Below are 25718 nucleotides of genomic sequence, written 5' to 3' on the forward strand. Positions count from 1 at the left end.
CCTGGCCGTTCATATGCTCGACCTTCCCTTTGAGACAGGTGCGATTGTTGGACGGTGCCGCCTCCGGTTCAGAGCTGGGTTGAGCCAAGTGAGCTCCAACTGGATTTTTGGTTGTGGGTGGATCGAGATGGTAGAGGACGGAAAGCGCAACCTTGACTAGTGGCTCGATGGGCTTTGTTCTGCGTAGATCTTCTGACAACCATGAGTGCACTATGCGTGCCCGTTTGGCCGCCTTTTCCCACTAATTGATGACATGTCCTGACAAGAGCCAGCAATCAGCATCGGCAATGAAGATTCGCTCCACGGAGGGGCCGGGAATCAACCATGATTATGAGAAGATCTACGTCAGGGCGATGGATTGGGGAGAAACCCCGTGACTTGTGCATCTCAGGTTGTTCCGTCTTCTGCACCATGGCTGTCATCCACAATTGTCGGTGAATTCCCAGAAAGATGTTGGTGACGTACAGGATGGATGGATGGCAATGATCTGTGTGGGCAATTTCATCGAGGATACCTAGTCCTGAAAGGCCTGGTGATACTGGTCAGCCGCAACAAGATTCCGGGTGTTGTCTCTATCACTTCGTTCTGATTGTGTTCATTATCAAGTGTTTCTCCAACCAAGCTTGGTCAAACGTTCTTTCTCAAACTACACCGGCAATTGTGCCTTGTTCGTCTTCTTCACCAAGGGTACTGCATCTCGATGGCTGGACGCACATTTTAAAACCATCCAAACTCTCTGGATACGACAGCATACGGAAATAGTGTACCACACATTCAAGATGGCAGAGGCGGCAGGATAAGATATCAAGCCCTACATGGAATCCGAAACTTTTTGTACATCGAAGTTCAAGCTCAAGACCAAGCCTTTAATACCCTACGATCAACAGGCAAGATCGCAAGGTGTCAGGGGCAGCCGTTCTGTACAGTTGTGCTCTTGTTGTAACTCAGTTGTGTACGTGTTACAACTCGGTCGTGTTCACATTCTTGTACATATGCACGATGTCTCGGTTATACAATTTATCAAGCAAGACCAGTTATAGCCATTGCACGCTTGCAGTAGCATCACGTCAGAACTAGCAGAGTGTCTCCTGTCCTGTGGTTTGACGATAACGGATACAACAAAAGCGATCATATGGTAACTTGAAATCAGTTTCGCTCTTATTCTCACGTGAGCGAGGTGCGAGGATGGTAACTTGTTTGCATCAGGATCTTATTGCCGCGATCTCCGCGATTTCCGATACAGACCTGTCCACCTGAGCAGCAGGTCACCGTTAGAAACCCAGGGCTGGAGCAGCTATCGACCCAGTCAGCCGATCTCGCATACGCTTCCATTGTACATTTTTCCCCAAACATCTCGACCCCTTTGCCACCTCCTTAACGTATCGCGTCTCAGCGCGACACCTGAAACCTGCACCGCCTCTCGCGCCACCGTCCATTCCCCAGCTTTCCCCACATATTCGCGTCACCCAACCCCCTTTGCCTACCCCTCACTCTGAAAGGAAGGCAAACCGTTGCCCCTCTACCCCAACTTCTCCAGGGGATCACAAACAATGGAATCCACGTGACAACCCCTGACCTCTGAAGCGCTGCAGGGGGATATGGTGATCGGCAGGGCATAAATACCAGGTGACATCGAGAATGATTTACATGGATTTGCAATGATCGCCACTGTTCAAACCAAACGAAACGAATACAACTACGACAACACAACTCGATCAAACATTTCCATACTTGCTGAGCATAGTACTGCTGAGCAAACTTACGAAACACGAAACTAAACCACACGAAACAACAAACCCAAACGACAACCACCGCAACCATGTCTTACATCGCACCTTACGTTGCCCCGCTCGGATACGCTGACCTCGCTTACGGGGGCGCTGCCATGGCTTCTAGTGAGTTGGAAATAGCTGTTCATTCAGCGTGAGAGCTTGTCGTACCGAGTTACTGACTTCCTCCCCTCCTCTTCAGTGTACTCTCCATACTCGGTCGCCAGATACGGCTACGGCTCATATGCCCGACCGTGGTACAGCAGCCTGTACGGCGGCAGCATATACGGCGGTTACGGAGGATATGGGTACAGCGGGTACCGATGGCCCAGCATGTTTTGAGAAGCGAAGGAGAATGGCAATGTACGATGCCGGCATGTATATTTGATGATTTCGCTACATGACGACTACCACGAACGCCCTATCCAAGATCAAACGAGACCTGATCGGCAGTCACCTTGACCCTAAGATGGGGAACTTGCACGTTGTACATTGTGGTGCATCCGGGCCCTCCTCGGCATACGGGTTCTTGAACTTGCAGTCTTGTAATGAAATTTCGAATTGGATACAGACCTGTTGACTGCCTGAATGCCGGTTTTGACTTCATCTTTCCGTGTGCGGACAAGGTGGAAAAATCCGGCGTCCATATGGCCAGCCAGCTTTGCCTTGATATGGTCGATCACCTGACGCAGACAGGCCTCTTCAGCGCTGGGCAGTTGACCTTCATGATCGCTGAGTGACTTCATCAGCTCAGAACAGTTGCGTTGATCCCAGTCCAAGTTTTGGTAATGCCATGCGATGTGACATGTAGCTTCGTAAGATATATTACGAGGAACGGCTATACTGTTACAACTACTCTATATCGTGAAGAGGCGACCGACTATATTTGGCCGACGCTCGATGTAGTACCGGAACAACCCAAACGAAGAGGATATGGTGTGCAATGAAAAAGAACGAAAATGGGGGACTAACCGGGCGGATCGAGAAAGAGGCGCGACGCAGGGTTTACCACCTGCTGCCACCACCGCCGCCATATCCACCACCGTAGCCTTTTGGATTGAGATCAAGGTGAAAGCTGATCAGTTTGAGATAGACAAGGCTAGCAACATGTCACTCTGCGCAACTCACCACCACCGCCACCACCACCGTAAGAGTTAGAACCGGATCCACCGTATCCGCCACCGCCACCTCCACGGTATCCACCACCACCTCGTCCGCCTCGGCCACCGCCGCCACCGCCTGATATAAAAGAAAGAGGGAAGAGTCAGTCATGGTGCGTCGAGTAGAGTGTGGACTTCAGGGTGTGACGACATACCTCGTCCGCCGTACATAGCCATCTGCTCGATCTCAGGAGGGCTATCGAGGTCAAAACGGATCAGCCACGCGAATCTTGAGTCTGAGTTCATGCAGCCTCGGACATGTGACTCACATCACAGAACCGGCTTCACGCAAGAGGCCGATCAGATCACGGGCCTGCTTGGCGTTGTCGGTGGTGAAGTAAGTGTACGAGACACCCTTGGCACCAGCACGACCGGTACGACCGATTCGGTGGACGTAGTCCTCGACGTTGTTGGGGAAGCTGCAAAGAAGAGGGAGCATCAGAATCGAGCCTTTCGAGGGTTGATCGAGAGATTCAGACTCACTCGTAGTTGATGACGTATTTGATGTCCTTGACATCTGTTTAGGCGGCAGTGTGGGGTTCGAGTGGGTAATTGGCAGTTTGAGGGGTTTTGAGGTGATGTGGTATCGGGTGTAGACGGTAGCGATGTGGTTTGGTGGTGACAACGGGGTGACAACGATATGGCAGGGCGAAGAAGAGCAGAATAGAAGCAAGAAATTCGATCAGAAACGACGGGTCAAGAGAAACCTCCGCGGTGGTAGGTGGCGTTGTGGTCGCGTGCTAGTGTGGTGGATGGACCAGCGGTGACGGTGAACGACGTTGGTTGAAGCACGGGACCAGGCGGTGGTCCTGCCCGAGCCCATAGAGGCCAGACGAGAACCAACGACCCGACTTGCAAGCGAGTGACCTTCTAGACGGTGATTTGTGTCGCGTGCGATGACCGAACAAGCTTGCGCCATCGATCATCCAGCGTCCAAACTCAGCAGCCCAAAGTTGCACAGGTTGCGTGACGCGATACTGCTTGTCCAGGAAGATCGCCCAGACCTAGCTTGCGAAAGGCCTCGGCAATCACGTTGACAAAGGTTCGACCTAGAGGAGAGCAAAAAGAAAGCGTACGGAACGCCTGCCAATTGCGTGTTCCCCGTGGCCAAACCTGAAAACGCTGAACGCAGATGCTTCGACGATACCTCAAGAGAGAATCTCGCTGCCGGTTAAGAAGGACGACAAGGCTGAGCAGACCGAACTGCCCAGATCGTGTTGTCCTCCTGCGCAGTGCAAGGTGCCTAAAGATCGTTCCTTGTAGAACGCTCGAAATTCTGCGCGCGGAGGGTCTCACTAGCCCATGTCCCAAAAAGATTGATATAATCAAGGGACCCTCCGCGACTCGTTTCGAACGCTGCAAGTGATCTTTCAGTAGAACAACGCGTCATGCGTCGCAAAACGTCCTTGTCGCAACCGGTTCCTCTCGTCCTCTACACCAACTCGACACGCACGGCAAAGGAATAGGAGGAGGGGAGGGGAATCTGTGTAAACGACACTCACCTAGACCACGGGAAGCGACATCGGTAGCCAACATGATGGGCGAGCGACCCGACTTGAACTCGGCCAAGACCCAATCTCGCTCTTGCTGCTGCTTGTCTCCGTGGATGGCCAACGCCGGCCATCCGTCTTGCCTCAAAAACTTGGTCAGGTCATCGGCGACCCGCTTGGTACCGACAAAGATCAAGACCTTGGCGTTCTCTTGCGAGATCTGGTCGAGGTGCTTGATGAGCTTGCCTCGCTTTTCAAAGTCGGTGCAGACGGTGACTTCTTGGGTGACGTTGTGGTTGGTCTTCAGTTCCATCGAACCGATGTTGACCTGGATCAAGTCTTGTTGGAAGTCGGCGGCGAGACGCTGGACCTCCTTGGGCCAGGTGGCCGAGAAGAGGACGGTCTGTCGGTCAGGTCGGATCTGGCTGACAATCTTCCTGATCTGGGGCTCGAAACCTGGAAAGTCGCAGAAGAGTTGTCAGTATGATATATGGAAAGTTATCCTCGGCGCACTCACCCATGTCGAGCATTCGGTCGGCCTCATCCATGACCAAGTAGGTGACACGCTTGAGGTTGGTCTTGCCGCTCTCCAACATGTCGATCAGACGACCGGGAGTGGCGACGACAATCTCGGCACCCCTCTGCAAGTCCCTGATCTGTTGACCCTTGGGAACACCTCCGTAAACGGCCGTGTTCCTGATCCGGGAAGACTTTCCGAACTTGGTGCACTCGGCCTGGATCTGGACGGCCAACTCTCGGGTGGGGGCGAGGATGAGGACGATGGGACCGTCACCGGGGGCGAGCAAGGGCTGGGCGTTGATGTGCACCATGGCGGGCAGGGCGAACGAGATGGTCTTTCCCGAACCGGTCTCGGCGATGGCGACGAGATCACGACCGGACAAGGCCATGGGCCAAGCCTGACATTGAATGGCCGAGGGAGCGGTGAAACCGGAAGCCTTGATCTCGGACAAGATGTAGTCGGGGAATCCGGCCTCGTCGAAAGTGGTAATGGGTCGAGGGATGCTTTGACCCTGAACGAGCATCTCCTTTTCGGCACGGAAAGCCTCGATCTCTCGGTCGGATCGGGCAGAGACACGGGCGTCCTCGATGTAGAAGCTGCGAAGCGGGACGTTTTTTGAGATCAGCACGACTGGCCATTGAAAGTTCAGCGGGACGACGATACTCACTTCTTCTCGAACTTGGAGAGGGTCTGCCTGTTCCAGTCGATGTTACCGAGACCAGCACCGAGGGCGGACATACGGTCACCGCCACCGCCTACAAACGCACGAAAAAAAAGTCCATATTCAGTTCAAACTGCCTACTACGCATCGGTCCCGTTGATGCGCACCCCCACCCCCGTAATTGTCATAGCCGTAGCCGCCACCGCCGTACTGACCACCGTATCCACCACCACCACCTCCGTATCCGCCACCACCTCCGCCATATCCGCCACCACCACCACCACCACCGTAGCCTACATAGACAAGAAGAAGCTCAAGGTCAGTCAAGGTGATCTCGAATGAGACGTTCGAGGATTCGGAGAGACTTACCGCCACCACCACCACCGTATCCGCCACCGCCGTATCCACCGCCGTAAGACTGATCAAAGAACGCAAAATCGATCAACACCATGTCCCAACAAGAAATGAGCCTCGTGTATCAGTTCAGCGACTCACCATTGTTATGCTAGTTTTTGTTATTTGATGGTAAAAGGGGAAGGAAGGGAGTGTGGATCGTAAAAGATCTTTTTTTTTTTTTCGTAGTCGTGTAGAGTCGAAAGGACTTGTATGTGTGTTTGCTGCGTTCGAGGGAACGTAGACTGTTTTTGTGTTTGATTTGTAAGTTTTTACGAGTAGTAAGTGTGAATCTCTTTGAGTGAACAATGAGAAGCTTGAGGTAGGGAAAAAAGATTTGAGCGAGATGAGAGTGAGGTTGATGAAAGTTGATGAAAGTCTTTCAACGAGTGCAAGGCGTGTGGGGCGACAAAGGGGGGTGACTCGCGCGGATGCAAAATCTCAGGGGAAAATCTTGAAAACCTTGCCCCCCCCGGTGACTGTCCCAGACTGACGCGTGAGAAAGCGGGACCGGTAAATGACTGCAACGCTCTATGCGATCTCCAGAAACGTAGCAATCTCAGGATATCGAGTCTACAACCAGTCACGCGCCTCAAGCCCTATTACGACCACAATGTTCTTGATCATTATATCAACATGCTCAAACACTCTCCGACTATGCGGCCTTGCCAGCTCTCAGGTCCTGTCAATGTCAATGTCACGCGCGTTTCACCGATTGTTAGCGGCAGAACCTTTCACCAACGTGCACCGCCCCCATTCGCTCGCGCCGACTCACCTTCCAAACCTTGAGCGCCTCCAAATTCCCAACGACCTCCTCCCTCTGTCCTTCCTCCCCCCTTACCGCCCCTTCTGCCCCTTCTTCGGGTAGCGCTTGCACTTCCAACTTCAAATTGCCCTCGTTCCCTTTTTCCCCAACCTCGATCTTCAACCCTTGCTCGTTGGCCAAGTGTAACAAGCAGATGAAACAGAACGACGTGGAGATCTCGGACATCTTGTCGTTGGTATAGTTGGTCCGGAGGTCTTGGATGACGCTGGAGAACTCTCTCTCTTGTGTCAGGGCGGTCGAACCTTGTTCGTCGTCCGAGGCGTCCATGTCGGGCTAATCAACAGGAAGAGTATCAGCCCCGACTGGCCAGAACCTGCGACTTCCCGCTTGTAAGTGCGGCTCACCATATCGTCCTGCAACCCAACCGCTTTATCCTCGATCTTCAACCCCTTCCAAATATTATCCTTTAACCGCTTGACGTCCACTTTCTTGGCCTTTTTCGCATAATGCACGCTCTCCGGTCGAGCCATCTTGAGCTTGCCCTGCGTCCCCGCCCAGAGGTCTTCTTCCTCCGGTTTATTAGCCTCTCCGCCTCCTCCGTCCACTTGAAAGCCTGAGGGGTCGTCCCCCAGGATCCCGTCGTCGACCATGGCATAGTCGTCGGCGTCGGCGTCGTCGTGGAAGAATTGAGTGTCGAATCCGCCTGCTCCACCATCGTCGTCTGCATAGGAGAGGTGGAGGTCAAGTCAGCTTCGAAACGTTCGGAGGTAAGTCGTCGGAGGTCTTTTTGCTCACCATCGTCGTCCATCCCGCCGGCAGCTTCGACCTCGGCTTTTTCCGCTGCAGCCTGAGCCCAGAAGTTTTCGTCCAGGTCCGCATCATGACCTGTGGGAATGGTTGATATTGAGCATCACGGTACTCGCTTTGCAGTCAACATGACGAATCAGCTCACCCTGTTGTAATTGTTTAGCGACCGCTCCTTGACGCCTCATCTTGAGCTGCAACAAGCGAAAACGAGTCAAGATCAGTCCTTCCGGATGCATAGACGAAGCGCCAACCCAGCCGTTGACTGACAGTAAACTTGGGTTTCAGGAACAGCCTCAAGAGCTGTCGACTGCTAAAGTGCATATCGTCCGGCAACAAGTGCTCGTCCCGCTCTTCCACCTCTTCCTCCTGCTTGACCTTTTTACCGCGCTTTGTGCTCTTGGTGACTTTCCGCTTCTTGATCTTGGGCGCAGGGAGGGATGTCGCCGTCTTGGTACCGGGCTCGAACAGCTTCTTTGTTGTGATCGTGGATGGGCCCTCGAAATCGATGACAAAGGGGAGCTTTTCTTTTCTTTGTCGTGCGGCTGTTGCTCCGGTAGCGGTCATGGTAGTTGGATCTGCGACCAATGCAATCGCGTTAGTCATGGACGTGCGACCCGCTGCTCAAATGACGCGACTGACCCCGTCGCACACGCCTCAGCTTCCAGTGTTCGGGCCCGGCCCAGTTCTTGAGGTAGCCCTCGTCAAACTGATCGAGTAATAGCCCTTGTCCATCATCCATCGAGACAAAGACGCTAGATCCGTTGCCCTGTCTGCGCGGGTCGAACGCTTCTGTCGGTCCGAATCCGCCAGGCGCTCCACCCATATCCATGCCCATCCCCATGCCCGCATCGTCCCCGAACCCAGCATCATTGTCATCGTCCCCATCGCCACCGCCAAAGTAGTCGTCACCGCCACCGAAATCGTTGCCCATGTCTTCGCCCCCGAAAAAGTCTTGACCGGGTGCATTCGGGTCGCTGTCCCCATTGATACCCGCAGATGGTAACGGGTCGTCATATTCGTCGTCTCGCGACTGCATCAGCAGCGAGACGTCAAAGGCGGACTTGGCGTCGGCGGAAAACTTGAAGTCCGCCAGGGTGACCGAGATGTTACGGTTCATGACGTTTTCGACCGGAGGGACGAATTCTGGCAATAGATTATGGGTTATCAGCTGAAAATGTTTGGGTTTGTCTAGAATAGGGCTCACCCCGCAGCTTCTCTAGGTCGACCATAACGTCATTGGCTTCTTCCTCTTCCTCGTCATCATCCTCGAACCCGACGTCTCCAGCATCAAAGACGACTCGGCACTTCCCATCGACACCCAAGTGGTTCATGAGCAAACCCATCGCTCCACCCTCATCAAAGTCGGCACTTGTCTTCTTGAAAAGAGGATCCACGGTGAATTCGAGATCGAGCTTCTTGACCTTGAGCGCGTCGAACGATTTGGCCAGCGTGCTTTCACCCGAGCGAGACTTTTTCTGCTTCTTCTTCTGTCCATCGCCGTCATCATCCTCGGCGGCGTCCCCATCTATATCCTCCTCGAGTTGGCCCGAATCATTCTGACGCCCAGTCGAAAGGCCAGATAAGAGCTTTCCCGTCTCGGTAGCAACGCTATCTACACGAGATGTCCAGACTTTGACACAACCGTCAAGGGTACAAGATGCCTTCTGAAAGTTGATACCTGATGTCGAAGCAAACATGTTAGCAAATGCGGTAGATAGACGCATAAACGTCCTGCGGCTCACTCTGGTCGTCATCAGCGTTGCGCAGGAATGTGATATCGGCAAAATAGTCGATCAAAGCGAAACCCCAGGTATTATTGGCGGTGATTTTCTGCGAAAGGCAAGTCGAGTGGCTCAGAGTCGTTATTTTCCCGACAGCGGCTGATTCCTTCGCTCACATTATCGGTCGCCATCCTCATCCATTCTTCGAAATTGTCGTCCATGACCTTTCTTGGGACTTGAACGGGAAGCTGAGTAAGATCGCCTAGGTTGAGCATTCCCCCGCCGTTAATGGTTGTGCCAGAGACGACGGTCGCCGAAGCGGATGTCGTGGTGTTTACTGCACTGGGCCTGTTGATGACCGAAAGTCTCGGTGCGGTGCCGGTCTTTGTCTTCTGGCCGTTGATATTCGACTGGCGTGCCTTTTGAGTTGCCTTGCCCTTGCCCTTCCCGACCGGGCTTTCAGAATAATCATCAGCCTCCTGATTGCCGCTGTCTTCATCGTTGTCGTTCTCTTGATTCCTCCTGTTCATCCCAGTAGATCTCCTCTGTACTCTTCGAGCGCTCTTCTCAGCCTCGTCATCGTTGGCGTTCAGACCAGGACTGTTTGTAGCACCATTCTGCTTGGCTGAAGACCGTCTGTTCTGACGAAGAGGGATCCTTCGCGATTGTCGCGGCGTGACGTCCTCCGAGTCGGACATGATTGTGAGTTGGGACTGCCGATCGAGTTCCGGATATACTGTCAATTCGGTAAGGTATACGTCTAGTCTTGTCAAAAAAGCTGCAGTTGGATCGATAGTCGAGGCCAGGATGAACAAATGCAAGATGCAGGATGATGATTGTGCTTGTGTACCTTGACCGATTATCGTTTGTTTACTTTTGGGTCGAGCTCACAACTAGAAATGCGCGTCGCCTTTGCATCGACATGGTAAACAAACCGGACGAACGAACCTCGACGGAAGAGATGATCGATTTCTGTCATGCTCAAAAACTAATGCTATAGGGGAATACACCAGGAACTTTTCTAACGAATGCAACGACGGGGGTATGAGAAGTAGAATCGGATCGAAATTGCGAAAAGAAAAGAGGGTCCATGAAATATCTACTTCGTCAGTGCGGGTCTTTTCGCCCGGCCTTGGCGTCTTGTTTGTGTGTGTTTACTATGCTTGATTGAAAGGCTTGATGATTTCCCAGACCGATCCGTGCCGCGTCCGTTGGATCGTGAACGTCGTCGTTGTCTTGAGTCCGAGTCATGTGTCGAAAGAGAAAAATGGGACAGAATGAACCGAGTCAAGATGGTGCGATTCTTGTGTGATGCGAATATATGTAAAAGGGTGGTATGGGGCACGGAGCCATTTCAAGAGGGTCCGTACTCCCCGGGACGGTTCTGTTGTATTGATTCATTGGGCGTGATGGTGAAGACGAAATATTGGTCGGCGGAAAGACAGCGCGATCCCGTGTGGGCCGTCGATGCTCGAGTCGCAAACTGGCTGAGCACGGTCCAATCCAGGACGCCGTCGCGCCCACTAAGACCTCCTCGGTCCACCCTGACTTTGCGGCTGAGTGATCATACCACTAGCAACCCCAAGGTTCCAGGCGGCGACATTGATCCCAGCCGCATTGGCTACGTGAGCGTTCATGTGAGGACCCCCTCGATTCTGATTGGGACTGTGGTTGAGTTGCTGGTTCTGATGTTGATGTTGATATTGATTCTGATGATGATGATGCGGCGAGCGCTGATGATGTTGATGCTGCTGCAAGCCATGATACCCCGTTCCCGGCTGACCGGGTACACCCCCGCCGATGGGAGGAGCGACGGAGTTGAGTACGGCCGGGTTGACGCCCCATCCGCCCGGATTAGGAGCCATCGCAGGCAAGCCGTTGATGGGGCCAACGTTATTCCAAGCAGGAGGAGGAGGGATGTTTCCAGGGGAGCCGGGGCTAGCGATGGGTGGGACCGGCTGAGCAGGTCCCGACTGAGGGGATCCGAACCCAGGTCGGCCGACCGGCATCTGACCATGTCCATAAGGCATGTTTTGGTGGTACTGGAAAGGAGGTCCCATGGGCGAAGTTCCCGATCCAGGTTGACCTGCGATCCCCGTGCCCGGTTGAATAGGAAGACCCCCTTTGGGCGACGCTCCACCAAAATAAGGTCGGTTCTGAGGTCTGCCTCGACGTCTCTTGGGTTGATGCGGATGGACGATTCCGCCGACTGGGCTGGACTCGACCGGGGTCGGCGAGGCCAAGCCCGTCTTGTGTTCAGGCGACCCTTCCTCCGAGATGACAGACGACGATCCGGAGACGGTCCGCCTACCGCTCATCCCGCTCAACACGCTAGTACCCGAGGCAGATCTCGACCTGTTCCCACCGACGATGGGCGTCTTGGGCACACCGTGACCACCGAGCTTGACTCCTCCACCCAAGACGCCAACGTTACCGCCATCGTAACCTTGAACACGAGCTGCCGTACCGGGGCTGTTGGTCGTATCTGTTCGAGGCGAAGAAGAGGCAGCCGAAGTAGCCGTACCGGCTGTCGCAATGACAGACGAAGGCGATCGGGGTCTGACCGTCGCGACCGAGCCAGGGGTATCAGGAATGAACGCCGGTCCGGGCGCTCTCGGTGGGGTCCTAGGTTGAGTCGCGTGCGTCTTTCCAAACGAGATCTGCTCGTCCTTGAGAGGTTCCGGCTTGCGGTTCAACAAGGCTAGCAGGTCGGAAGCGTTGGCGGGCGTACCGAGCGAGATGGACCGAGGCGTCTGGGCCATGTGAGCGAGGTGGCCCGATCGAGCCAGCGACGAAGGCAAGACCGGAGACGCCGATCGTCTGCCCGCACCTACGGCGGCATCTCCGATAGGCATGGCGACGACCTGCGGTGCGATCCTCTTTCCCTTGAGCGGGGTCGACCTGGTAGACCCTGCCGTATTCCAACCAGGACCCGACGCGGAAGCGGATCCGAAGGGCGACGCGGATGACGACGAGTCCATGGTTTGATTAGGTAAGCTGCGTTTGATCAGCGGCGCTGACCCGGCCATCATCGCGATCCCACCAGCCGAGTTCATGAAACCACTACTACCTCCACCACCGAGTCTACCATTGTCCATCGGACGACCGACATCGAATGAATTGCTCGTGGATGTCACCATGCCGGTAGTAGATTTGTTGTTGTTATCGCTTTGTGCGCGTAGGGACAAGGACCGCATGCCTTCGACGAGCGGCATGGGCGAGGAAGGGATCCGAAAGACGGCAGGTGCACGGATGGGCAAGGTCGATCGTTTCATCGAGGTCGACGAGGATGAAGCTGGTACAGATGGCAAGTCTTCCGAGTTGCCCGGGTCAAAGTCGTCCGAAGTCTCGATAGATAGAGGTGCATGCCAGACGGTATGAAGCGTTTCTGCAAGGTCGAATAGCGATAGCACAATTGTCAGCCTGGATCGTCGTGAAATGACCCGCAAACGATCTCGACACAAAGGCGACCACTGAGACCACTCACGTTTGTACATCTTGTTCTCAAAAGCGTCATCCGCAAAAGCCCACCCTCCTTCCCTGAAACAGACGCTACCCGGATCCACCCAGATCTCCCACTCGCCCGTCTCGCTGATCGCCCTCGTCCACTTGACCGGATCGATCCCGACCTCCTGAGCGGCCTTGACGAGCGGCGTGGGGAACTTGCCTGGTAGTGCGATGAGCGACCTGACTCCCGAGCCGGACGATGGGTTGAGCGGGTCCCATGTCGGTGCAAGTTTTGGGGTGAGGTGGGAGACGATGCTATTCCGCAAAGCCTGGACGAGGTGTGGTGGGTAGATTGCTTCGAGCTTGTGGACCAGGAAATCGACCAAGTGAGCGAGGGTGGTCTCCAGGGAAAAGGATGAGAGGTCGGTATCGCTATCAGAGGTGGTCCGGAGCGGTGCAGTGAAAGGGGTCGAGCTGAGGATGGGTCGTCGTTTGGTAGCGGTAGGAGCTTGTACGGTAGGGATATTACTGTCTGCCATCCTGAGCGGTGTTGTCATGTCGTCAAGTCGAAATCGAGTTGAATGTCGAGGTCGGAGCTCGTCGATGGTGGTCGTGATATCTCGGACCGAATCTCATCGACGTCTGCCTCACTCACACGCCCTGGCCGTTCGATAGCGAGGGGTATGAGAGCTAGCTAGCAGGAGCTTTGGTCGAGATCAAGGAGCATGCAAGACCAGACTGTGGTGGAAAGTCACGAGAACCAGACCGACGACCTTCCTTTCGTATCAACCTAAAACCACCACCACGTATTTATCTGATGCTCACAAGCTCGCACGTTAGCCCATGCCGCCGCTGCCCACACAATGCACACACAGACCCTTGCCTTGCCTTGCCCTGAGCTGCTCGCTGCTCGCAACTCGCACAATCTCTGAGACGCCTATGGATGGGCTAAGACTACTCGTCCTTGCAACACTACGGGAAATCGATAACAAACCATCACGTGACTCCCGATTGCACATCGTCATTGCGCATGGGCCATCTTGCAGCGTTAACCATCGTGACGTTGCCAATCATGGACGTGAAGCCGTACGTACAGCCACGTCTGTCCGATATGACTATACGGGATACTGATCGATAGCGCGGACAATGATCCTGAACCTTGGGCCTGCAGCTCTTCATCGCATGCTGCACCGGGTGTCCACAAGACCTCTCATATTCGTGTTTATAAAGTCACATTTTCCGATCAACCGATGCATCGACGTTTCCAAGTCGATAGGGTTCCACCTCGTTACCTCCGAACTCCTTTGATGGTTCCTTCCGTGCCGTCCTTCTGCACTTACAGCTTGGGCACCTGATAAGATGTCGGTCAAACGAGTCAGCTGACAGTATGATGACGCGAGACCGAGAGCTTTATCACTGACCTTCAACGTCTTGCTGACCATGGCGGCCGCCCAGGCCAAAAAGACAAAGCTCAAGAGGTGGACTTCACCAATCCCACCCGCCTCGCCGAACAACTTGATAGTTCCCCCAGGGAGATCTCCCAACCTCCTGATCGCGGCCCAATCGATCTCCGCTACCTGTTTCCCCGCGGCCAACTTGCCAGCGACGTCCCCTACGCTCCCCGTCCATCCTTTGGCACCGACAAAATGGCCCGTCTTGGCGCAACCCCACATGAACGCCGTCAAGCCCAAACTCGAGGGGATGGGGATCCCGGTGAAGAACTTGATCGAGCCGGACTTGCCTGTGGGGACGAGGGCGACGGTGGCGTTGAACCGGGCGAGACGGGCTAGACCGCCAGAGACGAAGAATAAGAGGCAGGCGATGTCGAGGGGGAGACGCATGCCGAGGGTGTAGGCTAGGGTGGCAGGGGCGACACCGAATGAGATCTGTTCGCGACCGGAAGGGGAGCAATAGGTGATCAGTAAACGGGTTTCGAGGTGTCCCTATGTCTTGACACGGGTGCTCACCAGATCAGCCAGACTGTCCAGCTCTTGTCCCAAAAGACTGCCCCCACCCATCATCCTCGCGACCCTCCCGTCGAGCGCATCAAACCCGAACCCGAGCATGGGCAAGAAGTGCGCCCAATACAAGCTCGTCATAGCCTCCTCACTCGGTGCTCCGCTCATGTTGGCGCTCAAGCTGAGATAACGGATGCACAGGAAGATGCATAGGGTCCCGCAGACGGCGTTCCCCAGGGTGATGATATCCGCCATCCGGAAATTTCGGACGAGGGAAAAGTGGCCCTCGTCGTTGGCGTATGCTTTGAGGGCGGCTTGTTTCTCCCTCTCTTCGGCGATCGAGGCGCCCTGGTATGTGAGATAGTGAGAAACAGGGATCGATCAGCTCGAGAGTCGGAAAGGCAGCATTGATCTCGCTCGAATCCTCTTGGTGACTGACCTTGCCGGTGGCAGGCTCGGAAGCCTTGTGACGGAGTTGAGGTCCTTGATTAGACATGTCTGGTTCGAGAGGTCGTTCCGATGTAGATCGTAGCGACAAACTATGGATCTGTATAGAAAAGAGCAAGGAGTCGAGGTCGAGTGCTGCCTGATGATGATGGATGTTTCCTTTGAACCCAGAGGCTGCGTCGAAAGGCAGAGAGGACGGACGAAAGGGATGGGTGCGGATGCAAAATAGATTCGCGAACAAAGGTTCGGGACCGTGATGACGCGTGACAACGTGCCATCCCATTACACGCCGAGCTTTACGGCAGAGACGAGTTGCACGTTTCATCGCCAACGGCTGCAGATTCGAGCAACAAGTGACCTCTCGTTCGACCACCTCCTCCCTGGAAGAATTTCATACACAACGTTGGTTGCTTCCAAAGCTGAGAAATCACAGTCGTGCTTCGTGTGGTAACGACCGTTGCTGCGTGTGAAATGGCTGTAAGCTGGATCTTGACAGACACGGGCGCGGTCAATGGTCCATCCTGAGACCGATGCGATATATCGATAGACTAGGGAACTATTAGATGTTGAACGACCTGCCCGCGATCGAAAATGCACACTGAGAGTATCTCAAGCCCGAACACATCGTCAAACAAAAAGCCCGGCCACATGCCAATTTTTGTTTTTATGGGACCGACTGCATCCGTCCTGCACTTCCACTGCGAACCACAATGGATATTCCGAACCTTCTGATCCAGTCATGCGATGGGTCGGCTATCTCTTCCTGACTGCCGCCCTGTACCGGCTTACGGGGACCTTGTCAAGGACCGACTTAGTCGTATGGCTCAGAGGGTAACATGATTTCAAACCGGTCACGATGGATTGCAAGACGAGCTCAGCACATAGTCCTCAGTCATAGATAGAGACTTTCTGCAGGATGGCCAAGCTACCACTCAGCGGTATCGACGGTCGAAGGGGGTCCCAATGCCAACATACCTCCATCTCCTGCGTCTGCAGTCACTCCTCTGCAGCAAAAACCTATGGTGATCCGTAACCCACACCGAACGCCTCGTTCCAGCGCATAGGTCGGGGGTTGCTAGACGCATCCAATGGACCGCTCGTCATCGCTTTTGGTGTTGGCCGCCGCGGTGTGTAGGAATCGGAAAAGAACGCCAGCCCGGCTCGCTGGTTCGGGTGAAGTAGAGAAGCGAGTCCTCTAAGGATCGATTCCGCGCAAGGCTTTTTGTCTCGTCCAGTATAGTACTGGAGAGTATATGAAGCCGCGGATGATGTAGTAGATGCAGTAGGTACAAGGATCATGGACGATACTATATAATAACAAGTCTGCGATTCGCCGTCGAAATCATCGTTTGACTTGTCAACTCGAATTCAAGACCGTGAGACCGATCGATTTCCCAGGTTCCGCAACATTCAGGTGTATGGTACCCGTACGGGGATTCCCCTCATCTCTTTTCTGTGCTATATGCCAATTGATCACATGCAGAAATTCTCGTCAGGGACTCGGTATCGGTATATTCAAATGCGCTCGATCCTACGGTTGCCACAGCCGGTGACGTTGTTTGGGGACTACTTGTGACAGGTGCAGGTGTAGAAGATGGATCGGTGTTTGAAAAAAAAACAAGGAAGAAATCGCTAAAGGCGGATCTGATCAAGTGCATTTCGTTCGTCATAGAGGTCAGGTCTCGCTGCCCTGTTGCTAACTAACACTCGCAGGGCGTCATCTCGTTGCAGAAGGAAGTGATCGCCGCCGGATCTGCGGCAGCTGCTTTGTCTCTTCAAACGTTCCATACGGGAGTCCCAGGCCATGCGGGACATCTTCCCTAGACCAGCTGCTGGATCCTGAAACGCAGCCGTGGGCCAGGATCAATCGGGCTAGACGATACCCGTACTCGGAAGCCCTCCTCAAGACGATATCGACGTCGTGGTCGGGCCTCATTGAGCAACAGCATTCATGAGCAATAAAACATCTGGCGGGGAATGTGGTATGTCATACAGCACCCGTAGTTGATCTGCTCTACGGTCAACGGGGGGTGACAGCAAAACTTCCGTGGCGATCTTTGGTTCTTGACGCTCAGCGCGATGCATCTCGTCTTCCACCGAAACTGTACTCGTCCGAGACTTCTTGGCTATTCATCGGATTCGACTTTCTCTTCGAATCCATACTTTTTGCTACCCTACCTGCGTGATGGAGGTGCCTTATCACTCTGTGCATTCCATACTGTGTTGAAGATCACAAGATAAGGAGGCGCATCACACACGCCGTTCACGATCCAGCTTCAACTCAAGTGCATTTTACTGTTCAGGATGAGGAAGATGGCCTCTATTGCAACCATGTGGTGTATCCTGATGAAGATGAACCACCCTCCTGTCACCCCAGTACAGTCTAATTGTATCATCATGGGTCGACCCATCAGATGCTCCGCTTGTATGCTAGATACAAAAGTGTTTAAGCACAAGGCTGGTTGACGAGACAAGGTAGGTGACGTAACGCTCGGGCTCGTGCAGGGGTTCCGAACAGAGGAAAAGAATGCGGAAAGATACTAACCCGGACCACCCGATAATTGGGGTCACCTAGCTTTCCGTAGATCCGGGCGGTGGATTGGACAACCTTTTCGGACCTCTGGGGATTTGTTTGTGATGACGTGATGACGACGTCTGAAAGGATGTCTCGGACCGAGCCGGGTGGATAGGTGGATAGGTGGATCGGATTGGCATGGGACAGCACGTAGTAGACGACGTTGGGTCTGCCATCTGAAAAGCGATTAGAAGAAGTGACGTTGCACGGATCTTCGAGCCAGCATAGCCAGCGCAGACATCATCGTTACTACCAGATATCTTGGAATGCCCGCTCTCACTCGTTTTGCAACCTGCAACCTGAAACACGATACGGAGCTCGGAGCATGCAGCCTGCAACCCGGGGTCTGCGAGTGTGTGGGGTAAACCTTTGGGGAAACGACCTATCCGTGGCTTGAGGGGCTTGGGGGAAACCACACGTCATCGATTAACCGAGGCGAGCGAGAAATTTATTTCCGGTAAGGGCGGGGGCCGCGGCAGGAGCGCGAGGGACGATCATCACCGGAAGTATTGGTATACATCCGATAATTTGGATCCGGTGGATACCCTTGTGATTCTGTTTGGGGGAATTCGTGGGGAAGAGACCTCGAAGTTGGGGAAGTCGTCGGTCGAACCTCGACATCATCTCGTCAACCTTTACATTCCACCTACAACCAACCATATCAACCATCGACCACCTCATCATGACTATCTAGAGAAACCAAACCAAACATCAGCACTCCTCACGACCTGAATACAAAAACCAACCTACCCTTACGAACACACATCACGCCCGCAAGCACTCAACCTCTCCCTCAACGCGTTCGTCCCGCAGTCGAACTCGTGTGAGCTCCACCCTTCGACCTGCAAAGTCTTACACCATCACGACGTGAGTCTCGAACGTCTCTTTTCTATCATCCCGAGTTCATGTTGTGTGCAACGAGTCGTCATGCGGATAGCGAGAGCGAAGACGTACGACCCGCTGTTATGGCATGTCGTCGATACCGTCTCCTTTTAATCTGGACCGTGATCGCGTGCTCCGTTCTGTCGTTTTTTTTTGGAGCGCATCGTAGCGTTCCTTTGCACTTGACTGACATCATGGCACGTCTTTTTCTTTCCCAGTATATAAGCCGAGGAATTCTCTTGTTGAAGACGTTAGACGAGGAGGAAGAACTTCCCGTCCTCCTGGCTCTTGAACTCGACCTCACCTCATCCTCAAACTCTATCACGCGCGACCACCTTCATATTTCAAACCACCCTCTCAGCTGATCTACAGCACGAAGGCACAGCGAATCAGAGAATCCGCACTTTGACCATGACATCCAACCACCCACTCTTTCCTCCCTCTGCTCACCTCGGCGTCAAAAGACCCATCGCTTCCAGCTCAACCTCTACCTCTACCTCGAACGCTTCTCCTTCTCCTTTTCCCTCAACCTTTACGACAAAGAGTACGACACCGGCGACGACCCCGCCTAGGTCTTGTCGCCGTCCGAGCCCGTTGAGGAACAATTCTTTTTGCTCGGACGATCTCGATAGGGATGGTGACCGTGATGACGTCAAGCGCGGTCGAGCAGAAGGAGAAGAGGAGGATGCGGATGGGGATGAGGATCAAGGGATGATGAGCAGTTTTTGTGAGAGCATCGACGAGAACGAGGCGCAGGGGAGTGAGGTGGAGCACGACGAGTCCAAGGCGAAGGCCCAGGCTGGGCTTGGGTCCGAGTGGAAGTCTGCATCGGGACTCGGTGCGGGATCCAAGTTCCCGTTGAAGAGGGAGCCGAGTAACAGGCCGAAGAGGAGGGATTCGGGGAGCGAGGTCGAAGATGCTCTCGAGTTGGATTTTGCTAGCCCGTTCGTCCAGGCTGAGAGGACGGGGAAGGAGGACGTGGACATGCACCATTCAGCCGGGGAGGTCGATCCGGCCGAGAAACCTAGGGCCAAATCAACTTCGATCTCGTCTGCTACCTCGGGGACGGGAACGCTAGCGGGATCGGCGGGGAGGACTTATCCCGGTTCTATGGGGAGAACGATCAATTACAACCCTTCCCACTCGACCTTGTCCTCCAACTCGACTTCGAAATCCAGCTTTATCCGACCTAAACCTTCGTTCCCCCGTTCGGCGCCTCTGCGACCGTTAACCCTGGCTTCCCTATCACACTCCGGCGGGTCTAGCTCTGGACCTATCTTAGGAGCCGGAGGGAGGTACTCGACCCCTCATGCGGGGATGATGGCTGCTGGTTCTTCTGGTGCCGGTGCTGCAGGGAAAGGTGGGCAGGGGAGGCAGAAGGTGATCGTACCGAAAAAGATGTTGAGGATGTCTTTTGATCTGGGGTTGACCCAGAGCGAGTTGGCGAGGGAGGGGTAGACGGGGTCGCCGAGCTTGGCCTGCGGACGCCTCATGCCAACACATCATGAGGAAGCGCAAAGATACCTCTTCAGATATACATACACGTATCTATACGATCATCATACACGACAATGCCTGAGATCCCCTTTTCTCTTTTCTCCGCCCCCCTCACATACGACACGACAACAATCGAACTATCGAAGCGCATCTACATCCGACAAACACACGCCCCGGACGAGAAGATCCGAAAACCCCCTCCGCATGGCATTATCATCCCGCCAAATCCACTGGATCCCTGGTCAGAGTTGCAATCACGGCATGATCTCTTTCGAGACGCAAGATCATAACCCTATCGACGTTCTTTACCATTTGTTTTGTAATTCCCCGTATTGAAAGACCCCCGATCGGAACTTGTAGAGACGGGTCGGGGAGATGAAAATTGAGCGTGTTGTTTCTTCTGCTTGTATAGACGAATATAAATTAATGTAGAGTTATAGAATTTGGTGTTTTTCGACGAGTTCGTTCAGTCTGATTACCACAAGATGCGTCCCAATCAGTCTCTGGCAGCAAGACAGATGTGTTCGCCTATGCGCGACTGCAGTGATTGATGCGATGCGGTTAACAGTGTGACGGGAAGGAGAATCGGTGAAGGGTTTGGATCGGGAATTTACGTTTCAACGTCCTTCACCCCGGCTCTCAGCTAGGAACGATTCGTCTCGAACGATTTGCGACTTATTGACTCGATTTGGCTGTATGATGTAAAGGCGTTGTTATTTGGCATCTGATCAAGTCTCATCTATTGTGGCTAAGCTCGTACTCTACAAAGTGTTCGTGGATCACTGATGTTCAGTCTCCGGTTTCGGAAGCGAGGGTTTAGACTTCCTGACCGACTTGCTATGCACCAACAATCTTCTTGCGCTTTTGAACTCTCCTGGAGTACTGTATGTAGTTGCGGTACCTTCTAGAGCACACAGTACACCTGTTCCTCTGCGAGTCTTTCGTTCTAAGCACAACTCGGTCACAATTCTCATCATGGCTAAGATAATGCCCGTGGGTTGGACAACTGATGCAAGGCCGGCATGATACTGCATATCCGTCCCTGCAGTTATAGATTGTCCCGTTGGCGTAAGCCTTCCTGACTCCACGTAGGAACTCGAAATGCGGAACACCTCTGCTCATGCGTCGAAGGTAAATATTCAATCCAGTTTGATCAAGTCGTTTCCGGAACAAATCCAGATCCTTTTGTTCTTCCTTTGTTCGCAAATTCGTATGTCAGAACAAGGTGAAGTCATTCCGGGTTCAGCAAGCATCTTACCTTGGAAACGAAATCGCCACCCATCTCTGCGGGCGACGAATCCCCTTGCAGATGTGACGACTGTTCGGCTATAGGAACGGGTTTTCAGGTTGTCGCCAAACTTCCCGACTCATGTCAATACTCACGATTGGTTGTGCGTTCTGAAGTAAGCGAATTCAATGCATCCTGAGCTGATACATTCTGGATGCACGTAGCTGCCGGTCCATCGTGATATATATCCGATGGCTGAAGCGTCGACATCCGGCCCTGTGCGGCAGTACTTGAGGTCTGGGGACAATCGAGATAGGAAGTCTGTTGATACCCTGTTGATTGCGGGACAGACCACGCTTCGAAGTCTAGATCACTTGGACCAAGGGTACCATCGTCTGTGCCGATTTGGTACCAAAATGCATTGGTCAGATATTCGTCAACACAGTACGGTATTGCCGATGTCGTTTCACTCCAAGGCAACTCGCCCATAATGACAGAGTGGGGAGTTTCACCAAACAATGCCAAGACGCAAATGCTGATAACGAGACTACTAATGACATGATTCGACTATATATACTAGTATATTCCCCTGACCATGAACGGCAAGGACAGAGCATGAGTCGAGCAATCAGTCAATACCTTCCTAGCCTTCCTTTCATTGCCATATTTATGCTCTGCCCGATGTACCGTCTCGAGGCCTTTGATTACGTGATCCAAGTGCAATGGGACATGCAATCACCCTATATGACCAGTGGAGGACGCCTATCTTCCTCTGCCATCTCTTCCGGATCGACCAATACAGAGATGATCGTCTCGTGGCTCCGGAACAATCAACGATCGCACGGGGATTGAGATTGATGCCTCTGACGCTGTCAAACCGTGACCGAAGCAGGGATTCCAGGCAAATCAGGTCCCGTCGGTGCTGCAGCCATCAAAATCCTCTATGTTCTCGAAGACTGTCATTGTGATGATCCTGTCCCGTCATTTGCAGCCCGAGGGAGATTGCACAGGAAGTCCCCGGTCTTGATCAAGTTTCATCTTTCGTGTTTCGTGCGTCAGAATCTCAAGCGCGCGCGGGTATAAGCGCGACTAGTGCAAAGCCGCTGCGTATTTGATGGTGAGACATCGTCTAGGGTCGACATATAGTATAATCCCTCAAAACTACAGGAGCAGCGCCGTTCGGACCAACTAGCAAGCTACTATTTTGAGATAAGACTGCCGCTAAAGGCAGAGAAAACTCTTACAGTTTTTATACGCTCGAAACCACAGAGCTTCTGCGTCATATATACGTGAAACGATTCAAAATGAGACGTGCGATGAATTTACCAATCCAGCCGCAGGCATCAGCAAGTGTTGCGAAATGTACCTGCTAGCAATCTGTTACAGTCGATCGGGGCCCATACATACGAAGTTCTACCGATTATAATCCTTCAATACATGGCCGATGATCAACTACAGGGTTTGTATAGGCTGCACTTCATCTTTTCGCCTTCTCCTTGCTTCGTCTCTGGTTCTTGTTGTACTCGTTCCACTTTTTAGCGCAGAAGTTACACCTCCCCTTCATTATCTTTTGGGTTCGAAGTACGACCTTTGCAGATCTACATTGTAGTCCAGGTCGGGGCCCTAAACAGGGAGAACATGACACATCACGATCGTACCAACGGAAGGAACTCCCTATATCGCTAGACTGGCATTCTTGCTGTGCTAAACGTAGGAAGGAATCTTCTCGCTCTCGTGTATGATCTTTTCGCATGCACCTTTTGAACAGGGAAACCCCCCTGTCGTCGAATTTTCCCATGAAAACCTGCAATGCTTCTCTGCCGCCCTTTTAGGTAGGATGTCACGAGTCAACGCGCAACATTTAGATCTGTACACGATCTCTTACCAGCAACTTACTGCAGGCGCGACTGACTCGATGACTGGAGGATTCTGTGGTTGTCTTGGTTGTTGCATAGATGTGGCGTCCAACTCCAGATCTTCCAGCGCGTTATCGGCTACTGTCCGGTCATAAACATAGTCTGTCATTGTACACGAGGCGATTGGCAGAGAAGCTTCCTCGGCCGCGGTCTCATGGCCACTACCAAGGAAAATTGTATGGTGATTCAATGAGGGATAGAGCGTATGGAACGAACCTGCCGGGCTGGTGGCAATGATGTCGCCCCTCGACTTATCGCTGCGGCTGAGAGAACCATTGCTGTAGACGGTATCATGGTAACTCAGCGAGGAGGGTTCGGAGTGAGTGTATCTATCCATCTTGTCGACTATCAATAGCTGACGGGTTTCTTGAGAAGGTGGTCGAGAACGAGCTCGTAACCTAACTTACAGATCAAAACAATCTTATAACTCTCCTTTTTCTATAATAGATCGCTATATATACAGTTTGCTGCGTTTGAATAACAAGACAAGCACGCCATTTTGACTTTCCTTTCATATCGTCAGACCCTCTCTCACTATGTAGCATGGCGCTCTCACAGCCATGCCGTTAGGTGATGCCATGTCATGCATGTGCCCAATTGCCCAACCGATATTGTCCCTTAGCAAGCCCCATTGGACGCGAGGAACGTGGCGAGACCAATGACTCCAGCAAGTTCCGATCGAATGGATGTTGCATTTTGATGATAATACAGTCAAGAGCGCCCCCAATCTTGAAGTTGCAATCCAGTGTCGAATATATAAGCTTGACCTCATGGTAACTCGCTTTCCCTGCTTGATGTTGTCGACATTGTGGGATGCTGTGTTGATATAAACCATGCTGTTGGCGGAGAACAGCATGCTAACTTTGTCGATGAGGACCATCTGGCTACGAGTTGAGACCTTCCACCGGCCATGACTCAATCAGTACTTGCAATATATCTGACCATACGAAATACAAAGTTCCTCTTGACATGCGGCTACAAACAGCAAACACCAAGGTCCATCACTCCGGTCACGTACTTGATTCGCTAGAGTTCTTTTTCTCAGCTTTGCGAGCCTTCCGTTTGAGATGGTTCTCTGCGTTCCTGTTCCGTTCAGTGCAGGTGAAACACCTTTCTGTTAGCAAACCCTTTGTCCGAACCACAATCGCTGCCTTTGGGCACGGGCGATCAATAATGAATTTTGGATGGCCGATGCAGAGCACACACGATATAGGGGTCCGAAATCCGCCCCAGAGTAAAGGTGTAACATCCTGGCCTTCCAAAGTCTTCTCGATGAATTGGAGGAATTCGAGTCGAGAACCGCCAGCGTCCACATGCGTACTGAGCAAATGTTTTCCGGATATGTCCATTCGATTGAAGAGTTTTTCAAGCCTTCCTGCCTCATCCTTGTTAGTATTTTCGATCCAATGTAGCAGATCAGTGCCAAACACTTTTTTGTCTTTAAAGGATGCACTACCCACCAGAGGAGGTACACTGCTACTTGGATTCATAGACAAGGGGCTACCGCGCTGCTCCGGTTGTGTTTCGGCTGAGAAGCTAAGAGTCATTCTAACTGGTAAAAGATCCGTGACTTGGTGAGACTCACAAGTACCGCTAGTCACCCAGATCAGAGGAGGATTGTAAGAACCAGTATTTGCTTGATCGTTGCGAAGCTGAACTTCGGAGGGCCCCGGTGCCGTTGAATCATTATAAGCTGAATCTTCAGACGTAACAGGTGGTTGTTGCTGTTCCTGAGCGACAGCAGAAGAGGTTGGAACGCCTCCGAGACAGGTCATATCAAGACTTGCAGATGGGTTCTTCCCCATTTCAAGGCTTGGATCAGGGGCTCTGCTGTCGCCATCATCTTGCTCATCAACGGTGAAGGATGTGGTTGAATTGTCCATTGCAAGGATCTGATCCAGTTTCGACCATATTGGGTTGTTAGGATCGCTCAAAGATAGTTCATCCATATTGATCACTGTACAGTACTTGTGCTGAAGTTGTATGTTTGATATAAGGGAACCAGGTAGCTGAACACTCAATCCGCTTAATTTTCGATCTCTTTCCCCCAGTCGATCTTTGAAATCACTCGATCCACTGCATTTATAAGATGTTCACTACACGAAGAAGCCGATAACTTCATCAATGTGACATTCCTTTCATCCATTTCAAACGCCCCCGTCCCTCTTGTAGGGTGGTCGTGTCTGGTCACATGGCAAGACTACCAAGGCAGCGGATATGCCGGTCACGGTCATCAAAAAATGTCTTGAGTTGGAGACAAGCGAAGCACCAGCAGTCCGATGTAATGCGAATCATGTTGTTTGACGTTGTGTGTCGGGCATCGGCACCGGCGGCGGTCCTCATGTGAGAGGGTTACCACATGAAACGCATTCTACGCCTCGCGCGCGCGGCAAAGGCCGCTTGACCAAAGCAGCTGGTGACGATGGACCGTATATTTGGCATCCCTACTACTGTCAGTCTCTATACGGTATGGCACCTCAC

The 25718-nt window shown here is 52.9% G+C and overlaps 7 protein-coding genes across 7 annotated transcripts; 2 read left to right on the forward strand and 5 right to left on the reverse strand.

The window, feature by feature from the left end:
* Window positions 1–1819: 1819 nt before the first annotated feature.
* HD553DRAFT_344488 (uncharacterized protein) lies at window positions 1820–2111 on the forward strand (the record flags this gene model as incomplete). Its single annotated transcript, XM_046182990.1, has 2 exons — window positions 1820–1895; window positions 1972–2111. 2 exons carry the CDS (start codon window positions 1820–1822, stop codon window positions 2109–2111), a joined length of 216 nt encoding a protein of 71 aa, XP_046034598.1.
* Window positions 2112–2549: 438 nt separating this feature from the next.
* HD553DRAFT_316234 (P-loop containing nucleoside triphosphate hydrolase protein) lies at window positions 2550–5863 on the reverse strand. The gene is made up of 9 exons (XM_046180595.1): window positions 5768–5863; window positions 5607–5694; window positions 4937–5535; window positions 4432–4875; window positions 3413–3446; window positions 3199–3348; window positions 3085–3125; window positions 2898–3008; window positions 2550–2818 (listed from the first exon to the last, which is right to left on the reverse strand). The coding sequence occupies exons 2-9, from the start codon at window positions 5675–5677 to the stop codon at window positions 2775–2777; spliced, it is 1494 nt and encodes a 497-aa protein (XP_046034599.1). The 5' UTR covers window positions 5678–5694; window positions 5768–5863; the 3' UTR covers window positions 2550–2774.
* Window positions 5864–6503: 640 nt separating this feature from the next.
* On the reverse strand, window positions 6504–10100 carry HD553DRAFT_332236 (barren). The gene is made up of 10 exons (XM_046182053.1): window positions 9464–10100; window positions 9309–9396; window positions 8771–9244; window positions 8206–8709; window positions 7834–8141; window positions 7712–7757; window positions 7555–7644; window positions 7164–7480; window positions 6769–7092; window positions 6504–6675 (listed from the first exon to the last, which is right to left on the reverse strand). The coding sequence occupies exons 1-10, from the start codon at window positions 9983–9985 to the stop codon at window positions 6649–6651; spliced, it is 2700 nt and encodes an 899-aa protein (XP_046034600.1). The 5' UTR covers window positions 9986–10100; the 3' UTR covers window positions 6504–6648.
* Window positions 10101–10632: 532 nt separating this feature from the next.
* Window positions 10633–13548, reverse strand: HD553DRAFT_90671 (uncharacterized protein). Its single transcript, XM_046184580.1, has 2 exons — window positions 12775–13548; window positions 10633–12675 (listed from the first exon to the last, which is right to left on the reverse strand). Exons 1-2 carry the CDS (start codon window positions 13289–13291, stop codon window positions 10811–10813), a joined length of 2382 nt encoding a protein of 793 aa, XP_046034601.1. The 5' UTR covers window positions 13292–13548; the 3' UTR covers window positions 10633–10810.
* Window positions 13549–14070: 522 nt separating this feature from the next.
* HD553DRAFT_344491 (putative CDP-diacylglycerol-serine O-phosphatidyltransferase) lies at window positions 14071–15188 on the reverse strand (the record flags this gene model as incomplete). The annotated part of the gene is made up of 4 exons (XM_046182991.1): window positions 14071–14085; window positions 14156–14620; window positions 14702–15040; window positions 15132–15188. The coding sequence occupies 4 exons, from the start codon at window positions 15186–15188 to the stop codon at window positions 14071–14073; spliced, it is 876 nt and encodes a 291-aa protein (XP_046034602.1).
* Window positions 15189–19007: 3819 nt separating this feature from the next.
* On the forward strand, window positions 19008–22173 carry HD553DRAFT_325707 (uncharacterized protein; the record flags this gene model as incomplete). Its single annotated transcript, XM_046181637.1, has 6 exons — window positions 19008–19956; window positions 20986–21086; window positions 21186–21224; window positions 21440–21496; window positions 21546–21765; window positions 21902–22173. 6 exons carry the CDS (start codon window positions 19008–19010, stop codon window positions 22171–22173), a joined length of 1638 nt encoding a protein of 545 aa, XP_046034603.1.
* A 625-nt stretch (window positions 22174–22798) lies between these two features.
* On the reverse strand, window positions 22799–25186 carry HD553DRAFT_325708 (uncharacterized protein; the record flags this gene model as incomplete). Its single annotated transcript, XM_046181638.1, has 8 exons — window positions 22799–22888; window positions 23218–23339; window positions 23454–23582; window positions 23645–23675; window positions 23794–24053; window positions 24180–24212; window positions 24256–24789; window positions 24823–25186. The coding sequence occupies 8 exons, from the start codon at window positions 25184–25186 to the stop codon at window positions 22799–22801; spliced, it is 1563 nt and encodes a 520-aa protein (XP_046034604.1).
* Between the last annotated feature and the right edge of the window lie 532 nt (window positions 25187–25718).

Source organism: Filobasidium floriforme, assembly GCF_021052385.1.
Source record: "Filobasidium floriforme strain CBS 6241 chromosome Unknown HD553scaffold_19, whole genome shotgun sequence".
NCBI classification, from domain to species: Eukaryota; Fungi; Basidiomycota; class Tremellomycetes; order Filobasidiales; family Filobasidiaceae; genus Filobasidium; species Filobasidium floriforme.